Source organism: Lobosporangium transversale, assembly GCF_002105155.1.
Source record: "Lobosporangium transversale strain NRRL 3116 chromosome Unknown BCR41scaffold_78, whole genome shotgun sequence".
NCBI classification, from domain to species: domain Eukaryota; kingdom Fungi; phylum Mortierellomycota; class Mortierellomycetes; order Mortierellales; family Mortierellaceae; genus Lobosporangium; species Lobosporangium transversale.
Window position 1 is genome coordinate 98,336 of NW_019029056.1, and position 14,148 is coordinate 112,483.

Sequence of the window (14,148 nt, forward strand, 5' to 3'; positions counted from 1 at the left end):
TATTTTGTAAAATGAAATTTATGCTCAGTTGTATGGTATATTTTGATATTGATGCAAAGAAAAAGGATGAAGTTAAAGAAAAAAGCAACTTTGCTTCAGAAAGATCAGACGCTATCAAGCATGCCCCCAGCTGTTTCTCTATGCTTCAAGTAATTGATGGAGAACTTGTCACCCTGTGCGGCGGCCAGTGTGAACCAATGTATAGCTGCTGCCACATTTTCAGGGTTGAACTTATCAGGTTCGGAAGAATTAGGTGGCGGCGGCATATTTGACTGCAGATGGTGACGTTGAGACATCATGCCGGTCCCTGTAGCATGACGTCCTGGTTGCACTTCCGGGTATTGATCTATGTTGTGATATCCTTCGGAAAATTCGCTTGGTAGATGCTGCTGATGTTGAGATGGTTGTTGATGTTGGTTTAATGATACTGTAGAGGCATTCAACCCATCTGTCGACCCGCCAGAGCCGATAGATGATCCAGTGAATGATCCTAAACCAGTCATAATCCCTAGTCCACTGAGCACTCCGCTTCCAAAACTGCTACCGCTCCCACTGTTACTGTGTTGATGACGAGACTTGTGCTTAATCGGAATGCTAGCAGTGCTAGACTTGTAGCCAAGAAAAGCGCTTGAGAAAGTGCCTTTAGGCGATGGAGGGAGTGGCGGGGTACTAGTCCTGCCGGGAATAGGGGCTTTACTATACTTGGATGATGTGGCAATAGAAAAGGGGGAGGGGGCTCGACTGTTTTGAGTGATTTGGGGCGAGTAATAACCAACCATAGGAGAGGATGACAAAGGAAGCGTTGGCAGTGACATGTAGAGGATCGCAAGCTCGCGCTGGGCTACCCGATGGGATTCCTTTGCACCTGATGGTTGCGTTTTTTTTTTTTTTTAGAAAGGTTAGTACATGCCATAGTTTGCGCTAGTTAGAGAATGGCCGAACGTTAAGGGAACTGCTTACCAATTGAAAAGAGTCGCACAGCTTCTGCCATCCGCGCACGCTCCTCATCATCGTCGTAAGGGACAAAGTCATTCCCTTCATCCATATTTATTTGTGTGTTCAGATCCCGTCCTGTGATATGGCTGGTGCGTGAGCTCTCCTTCACCTCAACAAATTGGGTTCCTTTCTGAACGATGTATTCAACCACTTCACTCTTCAGACTAGTAATCGCCAATGCCATGTCCCAGAACGCCTTGCCATCATCTCTCAAGTCCAAAATTGAACCAGGAATAAATGTTGCGATAAGTTGCATATCGCGAAGCAAGTTTCGAGGTTGAATAAGCGCACGTGGCCCACGGTGCCGGAACAAGCCCTCAATTTCGTTGATGATAGCATCTGTGCCAGGGGTGAAAGTCCGTGGCGATCCAAGAAGATCCTGTCCTTCATTCCCAACTTTGGATGTTCCGAGTCGAGAAGAAGATGACCGGCTTTCGCGAGCCTGCTGCTGATGATCATTACGATATGGGGACTTCAGGTCTTCTGTCCAAGCACGTTTATCTTCTACACACGAATCAGGATATGAGAGTGACGCGACGATTAACAGTTCCAATGAAAAAAGATGACCCAACTTCTGATAGGGTGACTTTGTTGAGTTGAATTGTTCCATTGTCGAGCTATAGGCATCTCGAAGATCATACGGTGCAATGGTTTGACATGGTATGGTTGTACCAGAGTTTGGAGTATGTGGTTTCTTAGCCTGAACGTTCAAAAGGCTTTTGGCTGGGACTGTGGCCGACCTCTCCAAGGAGGTTATATTCTGACATTGCTTTGCAAATGTATCACCACAAGTGCCCTCTTGTGACGGTGATGACAGTAATGAAGACGATAGTGACAGACGGGGCTGTTGAGGCAAACTAGTACTGTCAAGCATGGAGCTATGAGAAGATGAATCCTGAAGAGATTGCGTAGCCGAAAACGTCGATACAGATGCCGATGATTTCACATTGATATTACGATTCAATGCTTTCAACTGGTTAGCCTCCCACGAGGGGCTTTTCCCCTTTCTGTTATGTGCGCTTTGCCAGCTCGTGCCTGTAGAACCAGCCGGGGGACCCGAATCCATAATACTATTAAGGCTCAATCTGCTTGTACTGCTCTGGGAGCTTGCCAGGTCTATTAAGCTTGCAGTTGTCGACAATGATGTTGGTTTCTGATCTTCATGGAGCTTGGCGCGTACATCCATCTGATTGGAGGGCATAAAATAGTTGTCATGGTTCACATCTATTCTAGAGGAGGCGGTATGATTATCGATATTCTCGTTGCGTACCTCTACGATACCCTTCGTGTCCTTGGTAGTGCGAGATTCCATTTCCTCCAAAAATTCCATAAACCAACGATCAGCCTCCACCTCGCCAAACAAATCTAGCCACTCTGAGAGCACAAAACTGGTCAGCTTGAGCTGAACTCTTCTCAAAAACTCGGGCATGTCCTTCGGTAAATGATTGGTTTGATGTGCAAATGCTGTTGCAGATGTTCCTCCACTAGTTGTTCCAGATGCTTGGGATCCTGATAAAGAAAAAGAGGATGATGCGCCATGCGAAGTGGTTGTGTAAGGTGGATTGTATAAAGCATATGTGGGGCCAGGAGGGGATGCATAGATGGAAGATGGATTGTCATGTAAAAATTCGAGCGTGTCTTGCTGTATCTGATTATTGATATGTAACGCTTGTCGATTTAAAACTCTTGAACGTCCTTGTAGCCTGCTTGTGCCAAGATGATTAGTAGCGCTGGCCGATGTCTGTGGGGATTGTGCGCTGCTGGTACCGCTACTATTATTATTATTCAGAGCATTGCTTAGCGAAGAATTCGAGGTTGAGGCTGCCTGCGACAAAGAGTAGCTTCCAGTTGTGGTTGACACGTGCGATGCAGAATGTCCGCCCTTGAAGGAATTGACCAAAAACTCTGCAACTCCACCGCCGCTGCTAGTCTTTGTGATCGGTGCTGCCTGGTCAGTAGGCGCCATTCCCGCAACGAACTGCCCATTGAACTTTGCAACTTCCTTAACAAAAAAATCACTTCCGCTGCTAGAGAGCAATGGCGACAATACTCCATTCTGAGCTTGAGGGATCCCAGCACCTTGGATCCCAGTTCCACCAAGGCCTATCCCACGAACGATAGACTCGACTTCCATGCAGAACCTGAGAAAGTTATCCTCACCAGGCAAGAAATTGTGGATACCTGAATCAGTCACCCAGCGCTGAACGGCTTCCAATTCACGCGCATCCATCACAAAATCGCTTTGAATATCCATCAGATCATTCGATGACCCAATGGGTCCAGCGTAGTTATTTGTATTCCCGGACCACAACACATTCTGGGATCCAAAGCTGTTAGAGAAAGGTGGTTTTCCCTTCTCCTTCAAGTGACCAAGACTGCTTTCCAAAAAGGATGGAGGGCCAAACGACCTAGAAGTCATGTTATCAATGTACGTACTGAAGCTACTTCTTCTGATTTTGGATGTCCGTAGGATGGACGCATGTTGCCCAGTGTTGGAGCTATACCGTCGTGATGAATTTTCCGCATTTCCCTCCGACTCGCCACCATGCACTCCCTGGACAAGGTGATGGTCACAGCAAGATGCCTTGCATCCAGGATTGGTATATCCATTGTGTCGACCTAATCCTGACCTCGAATCTGTTTCGCTCCAATCCGGAAATGCCCCATTACAGCGCTCTAGCTCTTCGGACGAAAGACCCTTTCTGAGCGCAAGCCTATTTAATCTGCTTAAGGATACGACGACTCCAAGAGACTTTTCAAATGCGCGCGATGTTCTTACACATGTTTGGTAATACATTTTGAGGCGTAACGAGGATAAGTTCTCTCGTTTGCGCTCAATTGCCGCCACAAGCCTATGATGCCATGAATGCGCAAAGTTCTCCCACATAGTTCTACTCCTAGCACGCCCTGCTCGATGCTCTAATCGGTGCTTGATAGGCATGGCTAAGAGATATATGATTTTAGAGCTGTCCAACTGTTGCAAGACGGGTGACGACTCCAAGATCTTTAGCGAGTGATGAAAACCAATAGCAGCTGCATGGTTACCAAAGTGGCGAGCCTGCTCAATACCCCGTGCAAGGAGCGAATGGATGCTTTTATGACTAATATGTGGTGATGGCGATGGCATGGTTCGATCGTGAATACCTTCTAGGTGTTGAAGATCCCAGTAGCACTCATTGTTATCGTATTCACCATCCATTTCTGGGATATCAAATTCTCGGAGAATCTTAAAAATCGATCTAGCAATTGTTTGAACTTCTTCAGGCAAATCCGCCTCGGATTGAACAGCGTGACGGATCCTGGCTTTCCATGCACGATCTGCTGCAGCTCGCTTTGATCTAGCTGATGATCTCTGAGCCTCGGCCCATGCGCTCTGATGACCTCCAGCTGGGTCACTCTGTCCACCAACAGATGTAATTGTCTTGGTACCGGATTCATCAGCGGATGAAAGCATATGACTGCTGTTTACCCGCAAGATCGACATCTCTTTGTCCTCTGCTGTCAGGAACGTCTGTTGTCTCTGAGCCAAAGTGCTATCCTCAGATGACAAAAGAGATTCATTGTCTGATTCGCCAACATCGAGGTCGAGCTCAGTATTGGGCTCAAAACTTCTCAGAGTACCGGCGGAGTCCATAACTTGATCCACTAGCATAGGCTTTGTTACTGTTACAATGCGCGATCCACCGCTAATCATAGAGGTTTCCATGACCATGGCCATGCATGGTGGGGCTAGAGCCAACCCGACTTCGATTGAAGCACTATTGGATTCCGAATCTTTACTTTCTAATGGAGTATTATCCTGTGACTGTGGTTGTGATCGCAACTGGGTCCGCTCAAACTCATCCGGATCTTCCCTTGAATACTTGATGTCTGTGTATTGGACATACGCTAAAGCCCAAGGCTCGCGCAGAGGTGTTAGTCCTGGATTGCTCACTGCCCACGGCACCTCCTTAATAGGCCCAGGCTGAACCCTCTTAAGCTCCGTAATGGCGGTCTTCAAATCAGGCAGCAAACTTTCATCAGTCCAATGCCTAATTATGGGTATCGATTCGGTGGACCGAGGTATTTTAGAAAGTCCACTTTTTGTTGAAGAGTTGCTTACACTTTTTGGGTTTGAGGAGCTAATACATGAGGCTGCTGTAATGCCCGAGGTGTTCGTAACTTCTACTGTCGCAGTTCTGGGAGATACAGCTTGCCCAAGTTTGATTCCTGATAGTGATAAAAATGAAGATCCGCTGAATGTAGTTTCTGCAGGTGCGCTGGGTGTCTTCTCCAGAGGGAGAGAAATGGGTGGCGGAGGCTTCGCTTTAAAAGGTAGTGATGCTGTAGCACTAGCAAAAAATGAAAAACTTGGCGACGCTCTTTTATGAGTCGCACTGGGTGGATGAGAGAGCTTAGATACTGATGACTGTGTAAATGATGCCGTTGCCGTCCCCGTTCCAGTCCCAGACCCTGCTTCTGTTACCGATGTGCTTAGAGCGGACTTCATGGCCGCTGAATAGGTTGGTGGTGTCTCTGATGAGGTTCTTTGACGAGTCAAGACTCCGCTTCTACCATTAAAGCTACTGGACCGGGTCATTAATGTCGCTGTAGATGCAGGCGAAGATGTGGTTGTTCTGAGATACGGGCATACAAAGTAGAGGAGAGTAGTGAAATCTGATGGACAAAGAAGGAGAACAGGCGTTATGGTCGATGATCCCTTGACACCGCTAAATGATGCACGCAGTGAAGATCTAGCTGATACTGGTGGAGGTGTAAGCAGTTCAGAGACCGGATTTAAGGTATATTCTGCATGTTGTTGTCGCTCCTTTGGCTGAGTTGGTGAAGAGAACAATTGAACGAAAGCATCGATTTTCTCGTGTATTCTAGGATCAACAGTCAGCGATCGACTTTCCAGCAGTAGCAGTTATAATAACGATAATAAAGGGGAAACAGAGCAATGAGTAGCCAACTCCCGATAACCAATGGAGATATAAAACGCATCACCACAGAAAAAGCGTTACTTACCTTCCAGGCACAGGGTTCAGGATCCCTGTAACATACCGGTAAAGGCGCTGATGGGTCGTAAATAAAATACGTTGCCGTTGCTTTTCAGATATAAACGTGTCCTGCATCATGCCATACGTCTTGATATTATTCAATTTTTTTTTTTTTTTTTTTTTTTTTTTTTAGAGTTAGTTACTGGCAATAAAAGTATACGAACCAAAAAGAAAAGGAGACTTCAAGAGTAGACTGTAGTTTAATGTTAAAATGCGATTTACCTCAGGATAAGCGATGCACTTATTCATGAACCGGTAAAAAAAAAACTTGACAATGATAATTAGAGAGGCATAGGCCTTGATCTGATGATCAATTGCTTCAAAGATCCGCCTGGAAAGATCCATCAGATATGGTGGACTAAATTCCTTAAGCATGTCAAGAATTTGGAGACATGATTCCTTATAAAACTCCTCTACAGTAGCTTGACGTGCCGTCATTTCTGGGATATGGATCCGTGGATCGGTCGATATAGGTAAGGTGGTCAATTCCTCAGGTTCTATAGATCCTTGATGATGGGAATGATGGACATGAATTGGTGTACTTTCGATAGCCGCTGTCTTTATAACAGGAACACTGGCCATTCTACCCAAGGGTTGCTGATGATGGGCAAGTGGCAGGACGTTTGCACTGAGCTCTTCGTCTGAGAAGCCTGCCAAATCCAGGTCACCCCTACGAATGATGTCTAAAAGTGTTTTCTCGAACTTGGCTTTGACACGAGAACCCTGTTGCCATTCTGATTGAGCTACATATCGTTCCAGAATCTCCGTCATCAGGCGCTCGCCCTTTTTCTCTGAAAGAAGCGCAACAAAAATGCTCGTCAATGCCTCTGTCCGTAAGATGTGCTCACGCTCAAACGAGGATGGGCCGAACAGATTAGTAAGAATGATATGCACAATGTCTTGGTTATTAACAAAGTTTTGCATGGTGCCCTGATGCGATTGATGGCGCTGAGTAGCGATAGTTGAGCTATTAGTGGGTATTTGATGTGAGCTGTGGCCACTAGATCCTGATTGAATGCTATACCCTCGATCCCGGCTTCCCCGCAATGGCGATGACATTGATAAAGGAGGTCGTTCTGGTAAAAGAAGAGAATCCAACTCCTGTGACTGTAGATTGCGGAATGCAGTGGCGAGTATAGAATGATTAGTTCTGAGGCGGTGTAAAAATGCCAAAACAGCAGTAGAGGAAGACGGACTTATCATATCCAGAAAGCTGGGTCGAGGCTGAGGATGAGCCAATGCATGATGCAGGATACGCTCTGTCTCATCATGAGTGTGATTAAACGTCGATATGAATTCGTTTCGTCGATCAGGCCTCTGTCTGTTCTTGAACGCATCATGTGCATGGTCATATGCAAGATCAAGTCCGCGCGAGATTCTGGCAGAAAGCATCAAACCCATCAGATGCGCATGAAGTTGAAGCGATTGACGGAAATCCTTTTGCTTCGAGGTCTTGTCGAGAAAGAAGATCTGGCGTAGATCCCACAAGGATGGGTTTTCAGGAAAAAGATAGTCTCCAAAGTATAGTGATGGCTGAGGTTGTGAAATATCAGAAAACAAGGCCCTCCCTGATCCAGCTGAAGGAGGTCTCTGTTCATTACTGTTTTCGGTACCTCGGTGGGCCAATGGCGGGGTAGTTCTTATGTCGGAAAAGCTAGGTAGTTTTCTGCCCTGCTCATCCTCATTAGTATGATTATTTGACTGTAGACTTTTTGAAACATTGGCTCCGTCAATGGAGATCGGAGTAGATATTGTATTGGTTATTCCTACTTTTCGTTTGGGTGAGGATGAAGATACAAGAGAGGAGGTTGAAATTGAAGTGGCAGACGAGAGCGAGGAAGATGAGAATGAGAACGGCTGTGTCTCGTATGATGATTCTTTAGCTAGTTCTGATCGGGGTAACGTTGTTGAATCTTCTGAGGAACTTTGTGTCAACAGACTGGAATCGTGGTTGCTGGTTTGATTTTCAAATGTGGAAGATGGCCTTACAGAGTGCATGTTACTACCACTATTGCTGATAATACCAACAGAGGCGGAACTGGAGAGCCTGGTATCCCGTGTTGTTGTTGTTTTCAATGTCTGAATAAGTTTATGGGCGAGAAGGGAAATGGTGTAATTTGTTTGGAAGAAAGGGGGCAAAGCGGTTGATCTGCAGTAGCTTGATTTGATGCGAAACTTCTACAGCAAAAGAGTGGTGGAATTTTACGCGGGTTCAACAACATACGAATATAGAGTTGTCAGTCAAGGTGTAACATGGAAAAAGAATAACAACATCATGGTAGAAAGAGACGGCAAAGTTCTCCATATCCATTCATATCCATGTGGTCGGATAGACCACGATAGGAGAATGATTTAGGCGGATACTACAGAAAGAATCACCAGCTGATGACCCCGATCCAAATAATAAAAAAAAGGCACTACTCGAAAGTACTAATGACCATTCCTATCCACGCTTTTCCTTTTTGTGACGGATCAATCCTTTTGTTTCGCAGTAATGATTAGCTGAACTTTCATTTGATAAGAAGCCAGGAGAGAGAAAATAAACTGTAAAGACAACCAGTTTGGATATCTGGATGAAGTCTCTCCGATTAAGAATTTTTTTTTTTTTTTGACAAGCACATATTTTGCGTCTTCAATTCAAAAGAAAACTGACAAACAGAAAGAAGGAATCAAAATATAATGGACTGAAGAAAGGGAGAGAGAGAAGAGGTCATGCTGACCAATATTTATCCACCCTTTACACATTTACGCTCTATAGTTGTCGTATTGTTATTAGTGATGATCCCACTTGCTATCGTAGTTGTTGTCGCATAATGCTGAGAGAAAGATAGGTCGGTAGATCAAGAAACTCATTTATCTACCCTGCTCTTGGTCTGTTCGATCATTTCTGCTTTCCTCCGTGTATCTTCTCATAAACAGCATCACGGGAGTCGGAGCAATTGTGAGCCAAAGGATCGTCTCGCGTATCCTCCATTGTCAATCCATCCCGTTATTGCTTCCAACACTTGCGAATGCTATAATGGAGGGGCTTTTTTTTTTTTTTTTTTTTTTTTTTTTTATCTCGGTTCCCACAAGAAGCACAGCATCTAGACTTGATAGCTACCTGTTTGCTGTGCTTTCATCACTTCATCGCCTTTTCTCATACCCTCAGGGAAACAACGCACAAGAACAGAAAAAACCCCAACTAACAGTAAGAGATCGCATGGCTTCCAACTTCTCTATATTTCTGAACTCTGCAATTGAGGAACACAGATATGGTAAAGAGACGAACTGGTGCTTTTTGTGTATCATTTTAAGAAAAGGGAGAGAAAGAAGAAGAAGGTTGTCCGTCACCTGGAGATGTAAAAGTCATGGGACTTATTAAACACATTTACACACCTTTTTCTAAAAAAGAAATGCGCAAATGGAATGAATGCTAGATGGAATTGGCAAATGAATTCTTGTTGAAAGGAGAGGGAGCGGAAATACAATGGAAAAAGGAAAAGAGTAATAAAGTAAGAGTATTATTATATTTAATGTTAAAAGCTGTCGTGTGCATGTGCGCATGCTTTCCTTTTCATGGTGATAAATTTGTCGTACACAGTAACCCCTCTTTCTGTGGGTTTATTGTTTTTGTTCCTGACTACTTTCAACTCCTGAAAGCATAAAGGTAGGTGTCATCAACCACGATTTCTTTCCGGAGGTCTCGGGTATCTTTCTTTCTCTCCTTTCCCTCTTTAATTTTATTTGTGATGCAACCCTTCAGGGTTCAGTGGTGATCTATCTGTTGATGGCTATGTCGTAAACAGAGGTAATAGATGAACAGTTCGTTCAGCGTGCTTAAAAATTAGCCGGGTAATCAGAAGGACCTCGAGACTGTCCTGTGGTAATGGAGGAAGTCGCTGCGGTTGTGGGTGCTGGAGTACATCTGCATTTCTTACAAGCAGTATATAATAACATTGCTCCAGTAGTAAACCTATGTCCTTAGAGTAGATCAATGGAAAGAGCACAACGGCCTGATTGATAGGCGCAGGGATAAGTCCGGTCTTATTTGAGAGTAAACAATGTCAAAAGAACGCGTTGAAAAAAAAAAAGAAAAAGATTAGAACAAGTTCACAGGAATTTGAAAATTACCATGACGGTAAAAATATAACTAGACAAGGACAGTGTTCCCTGATGAACAGCAAAGTTCTGGACGACAAGAGGCATGTGTACAATCTTCCAATAATTTTTTTTTTACCTTTTCGGCAAGTTGTGCGACCCAGATTGCCTCTTCCAGCTCCTTTGGATATGCTTGCTGCGAAGTATTCTTACAAGTATCCCAGTGTGCAATACAACAACGCAGCATACCCTGGATGACGGGCAAGCATATTGCTGCTGCAGACCTCCGGGCTTTTTTATTTTATTTTTTTATAAATCCATATAGCACAGAGGGGAAGTTAAGAGCGTTAATAAAATTTGCTTTATCACATGGATTAGTTCAAAAGGCAGTTTCCATCTAACCTTGCTCCATGGCAGATGTCATAATTCTCCTGTATAATGGGGTTTCCGCCATTAGGCGTAGCAGAATCTTGTCTCTAGTGAAGCAATCAAACAAAAGGGTTCCCACGACGCGATCTCCTTTTAGGGTGTGTTCATTCCATACACAATTGATACGGCCGCTTATCACTAGAAATCACCTTACCGCTGTTGCGCTGCATGTTTCATCGCAGCTGGTGTTACACTCACCATGGCGGTGTCTACACGCATGCCGATATGCATTATTAAAGATCGTAGAAGCTGCTCAATAGAGTCTAACTCATGTCCAGTCATGCATTGTGTAACTAGATCCCCAATCTCAAACGCTTGTACTGATGGAGCACGACCGTGCTTTCGAGGTATCTCTCTTTCCCTTAGCGGTTTGCCTTTGATTGCATTTCTACTTTCCGAGAACCCAAAGGAGTTTCCAGCTTGGTCCGCAGATCGGTAATGCATTGGTTCCCTATCTCGATTCATTTCCAGTAATGATAGCCCCACGACTTTTGTCCTGACGCCTTCATCCTTGGTATCGTATGGAACCCAGCGCCCATCTTGAAACCTTATAATGGCATTCATGGCGAATTGTAACAACTCTGGTGTTTTAGTGTGCGAAGAGACTACAATGAGATACACATGATGGTGAGTGACGTATGTCTCAACAGACACATCCTTCGTATAAGAGCAAAAGAAGCTGTATCAATGACAATACGCAGATCCTGAACCTACTACGCAGTTTAAGCTGCTCGACACATTCTTCGTCATCCTTCAGATCCATCCACAAGAAAAAGCGGTCAAGGAGGTTTACTAGGATCAACTGCTGATTTTCTATTGCCCTCGGATCCTGTCCCTCATTCATCCGGACCAGCGCATTCACTATTGACTCCTCGTGCCATAGCATGAGGCCTTGATCTGCTAAGGGTCCGCAGTGTAGCATATAAACGATACTGTGGTCGTTATAGCTACGCATTCCCCCTTGCTCATAGTCCCCACTCTTAGTGTTTATTGCTTCTTTCCTTTGTTTCATTGCATCCTTTTCTGCTTCCTGCTTCCTGACCATAGCCGAGACTATCAATTGAATAGCCAGCCTTTAATGACCAGCAATCAATGGGTCAGTAAGGCTACAAGTAAATGATATCCAGTTCTACATGAACATATCTTATTGAAATACTGACGTCTAAAGCAAACCTACTGTTCAATATCCTCGCCACGTCCTTTAGCCATCGTCCAAAGTCTTCGAACCATTTCACCTTTCCTGACAAGCTCCGGTTTATAGTCCAAGGACCAAGTAAGCCAACCTGAGGATTTAGTAGGCAAGTTTGGGTATGGCTCTCCCTCTTCCATTATAAATCGGGCCAGGACTTGTGCCACGACTGATGGTTCTACGACAGCACAGTAAGATTGAAGCAGCAAAAACACTCTGAATGATTGCTCTTCGTCGGACTGACAAGCAAATCTCACTAGCTTCATGAGGTACTGCACGTTCGGCATCACTGATGCGTCATCAAGGAAATAGGTGTGCTCGATTAACGCACTGAATTCAGGCGAATCCTGCCAATGAGCCGCAGTCTTCTCAACAACAATGGCATTAATAGCAGCGTTTTCGTGATCAATAACGAGCTCCATTGTGAAGTACAGTTTTTTTTATTTGGAGAAGGACAAGCTGATAGAGAAAGACGCGGTACGAAAATTTTGTTTTGGCCAACCAATTGATGACTTTATTCAATTAAAGACTACCATGGAGAGGCGAGCTTTAAGAGCGGGTGTACTCGTACATGTCAGCGAAAGGATCCTCCTCAGCAACCTTATGCCAGGTATATTCGATTTCAACAGCGACAGCTTGCGCAGTATCAGGACTGGTCAGCTCCGAAAGGACGTACAAGGCCGCATCAATACCTTTTTTTTTTTTATGTTTTTATGCATTAAAAACCATATGTTAGTTTACAGCCACAATTGGTTATTGAAGGCTTCATAATGTCATCCAAGAGAGTGAATAAACAAAACGATATTTGATATTCTGATTATTTCTTTTACCAGCAGAGACGCCCGAGGAAGTAACGAACTTGCTATCCTGCACCCAGCGTGCTCTCTTGATCCAATCGACGTTGGGTCCTAACATTAGAGTTACAGCAGGCGGGTAAGAGAACTATTCCTGTATACAGAGCCAATAGTCATCCGCCCATTCCACTGATATAGGTTGCTTATCTAATCGCCTCCTTACCATGGGATGCAGCCCACTCAAAGACAGACTTATTGGTACTTTTAAGAATAAACATGTTGTAAAACAAGTAAAAAAAAAAGTTGAGAAACTGAATTATAGTTGTCATCACATTGCATCTGAAATATGTGTGACGCTTTCTCTCCTTACGTGGCTCTGTGGCCATCAATATAACCACTCTTGGCCAAAATACCGGCGCCAGTGCAGACAGTCATGACCCAGATTGCCTCCTGAATCCGGGTTGAAATCAGCCTCATCAGATCCGGCTGTTCGCAAATGGTACGGGTTCCAATGCCTAAAGCAGTTTTAATGGTACATGAACATAGAAATATGTATTAATTAGTTCTCCAACGGAGAGCACAGTTGACTCCAGAATGTGTTTTTTTTTTACCTCCAGGCATGAAAAAGAGGTCTAATTTAGGGGCTGTCTCAAGCGTGTAGTGAGGGGTGACTTCGACCTGCTGCGAAGAACGGGCAGATTTCATAGTGACACCAATAAATATGATCTCAATGTCCAACTTGTTAATTTCTTCACCAAAGATGCGCATGGGACCCATCAGCTATTCGATAACAATTGTTTAAAAAATAAAATAAAAAACAAAAAATAAAAAGTAAATATTGATCCCTTCAGGAGAGAGGATAAGATGAATAAATAAATAAATAAAAGCCTCGAGATATTGAGATTACATCGAGCAGATCCATGCCATCGAAGACAAATGCACCGAGTGTGATCTTGCCATGCCCCGGAGGAATCTTGGGGAAAGGGCCATGGTTAGGAACGATAGAACCCATCCTAATTTTCTGTTTCTTGTCTTGGAAAGGGTCTTTAGTGTCACTGTTGTTGCAAAGCGAGGAAAGGCGGTCAAAATGAGGAATAAAAAAAGCAGAAAGTTGGTGAAGTATGAATAAGGCCTTTTATACACTTGAATGTTTGTTTATTTGCTTGTGCAGGATGATAGTCACGCTCAAACCTGTCGAGGATAAGGAACCAGGAGAAATATCCTATATACCAACCCTTTTACCTTTTTCTGTCTCTTGATCACAAAGAAAGTTCTTGATTGACAACAGATAACGCATATATCCCCCCAATGCATCCCACAAGCGACGCCCTTGAATCGTCTTATTTTTCGTTCATTAAATTTCATACCATTTCATTTGATCATCAGCATACACTGAATATGTATCGTTCAATGTTCCCAAGAAACTCAGGAAAGCGAACGCTGCGCAGTAAACCTTTTTTATATGAATATATATATTCCTGGATTCTATATATCAAACTCTTCTTTAACAACCGATACTCAAACAATAGAAGATGAACCTAGCATAAAAAAATGTCTTGGAGCAGCACCCATTTTTTTTTTTTTTTTTTTTATGAGTCTTCTTCGATCACGTCTTATTAAA

General features: G+C 44.0%; 3 protein-coding genes across 3 annotated transcripts; all 3 read right to left on the bottom strand.

The window, feature by feature from the left end:
* Positions 1 to 30: 30 nt before the first annotated feature.
* BCR41DRAFT_232631 (hypothetical protein) lies at positions 31 to 8,164 on the bottom strand. Its single transcript, XM_022020081.1, has 4 exons — positions 6,258 to 8,164; positions 6,004 to 6,122; positions 961 to 5,885; positions 31 to 865 (listed from the first exon to the last, which is right to left on the bottom strand). The coding sequence occupies exons 1-4, from the start codon at positions 8,031 to 8,033 to the stop codon at positions 105 to 107; spliced, it is 7,581 nt and encodes a 2,526-aa protein (XP_021875509.1). The 5' UTR covers positions 8,034 to 8,164; the 3' UTR covers positions 31 to 104.
* A 1,572-nt stretch (positions 8,165 to 9,736) lies between these two features.
* Positions 9,737 to 10,588, bottom strand: BCR41DRAFT_364927 (hypothetical protein). Its single transcript, XM_022026090.1, has 3 exons — positions 10,518 to 10,588; positions 10,255 to 10,406; positions 9,737 to 10,060 (listed from the first exon to the last, which is right to left on the bottom strand). The coding sequence occupies exons 1-3, from the start codon at positions 10,567 to 10,569 to the stop codon at positions 9,809 to 9,811; spliced, it is 456 nt and encodes a 151-aa protein (XP_021875510.1). The 5' UTR covers positions 10,570 to 10,588; the 3' UTR covers positions 9,737 to 9,808.
* Positions 10,589 to 12,282: 1,694 nt separating this feature from the next.
* BCR41DRAFT_375781 (ThiJ/PfpI domain-containing protein) lies at positions 12,283 to 13,539 on the bottom strand (the record flags this gene model as incomplete). Its single annotated transcript, XM_022026981.1, has 6 exons — positions 12,283 to 12,425; positions 12,564 to 12,641; positions 12,751 to 12,788; positions 12,898 to 13,042; positions 13,139 to 13,307; positions 13,435 to 13,539. The coding sequence occupies 6 exons, from the start codon at positions 13,537 to 13,539 to the stop codon at positions 12,283 to 12,285; spliced, it is 678 nt and encodes a 225-aa protein (XP_021875511.1).
* Positions 13,540 to 14,148: the final 609 nt, after the last annotated feature.

Coding starts and splice junctions, on each gene's coding strand:
- BCR41DRAFT_232631 (XM_022020081.1), bottom strand. CDS start 8,033: ATGCACTCTGTAAGGCCATCTTCCACATTTGAAAATCAAACCAGCAAC. Junction 6,123..6,257: donor AGTGCATCGCTTATCCTGAG/GTAAATCGCATT, acceptor AATAATATCAAG/ACGTATGGCATGATGCAGGA. Junction 866..960: donor TGTGCGACTCTTTTCAATTG/GTAAGCAGTTCC, acceptor CGCAACCATCAG/GTGCAAAGGAATCCCATCGG.
- BCR41DRAFT_364927 (XM_022026090.1), bottom strand. CDS start 10,569: ATGGCGGAAACCCCATTATACAGGAGAATTATGACATCTGCCATGGAG. Junction 10,407..10,517: donor GACATCTGCCATGGAGCAAG/GTTAGATGGAAA, acceptor AAAATAAAAAAG/CCCGGAGGTCTGCAGCAGCA. Junction 10,061..10,254: donor TCGCACAACTTGCCGAAAAG/GTAAAAAAAAAA, acceptor CTCTCAAATAAG/ACCGGACTTATCCCTGCGCC.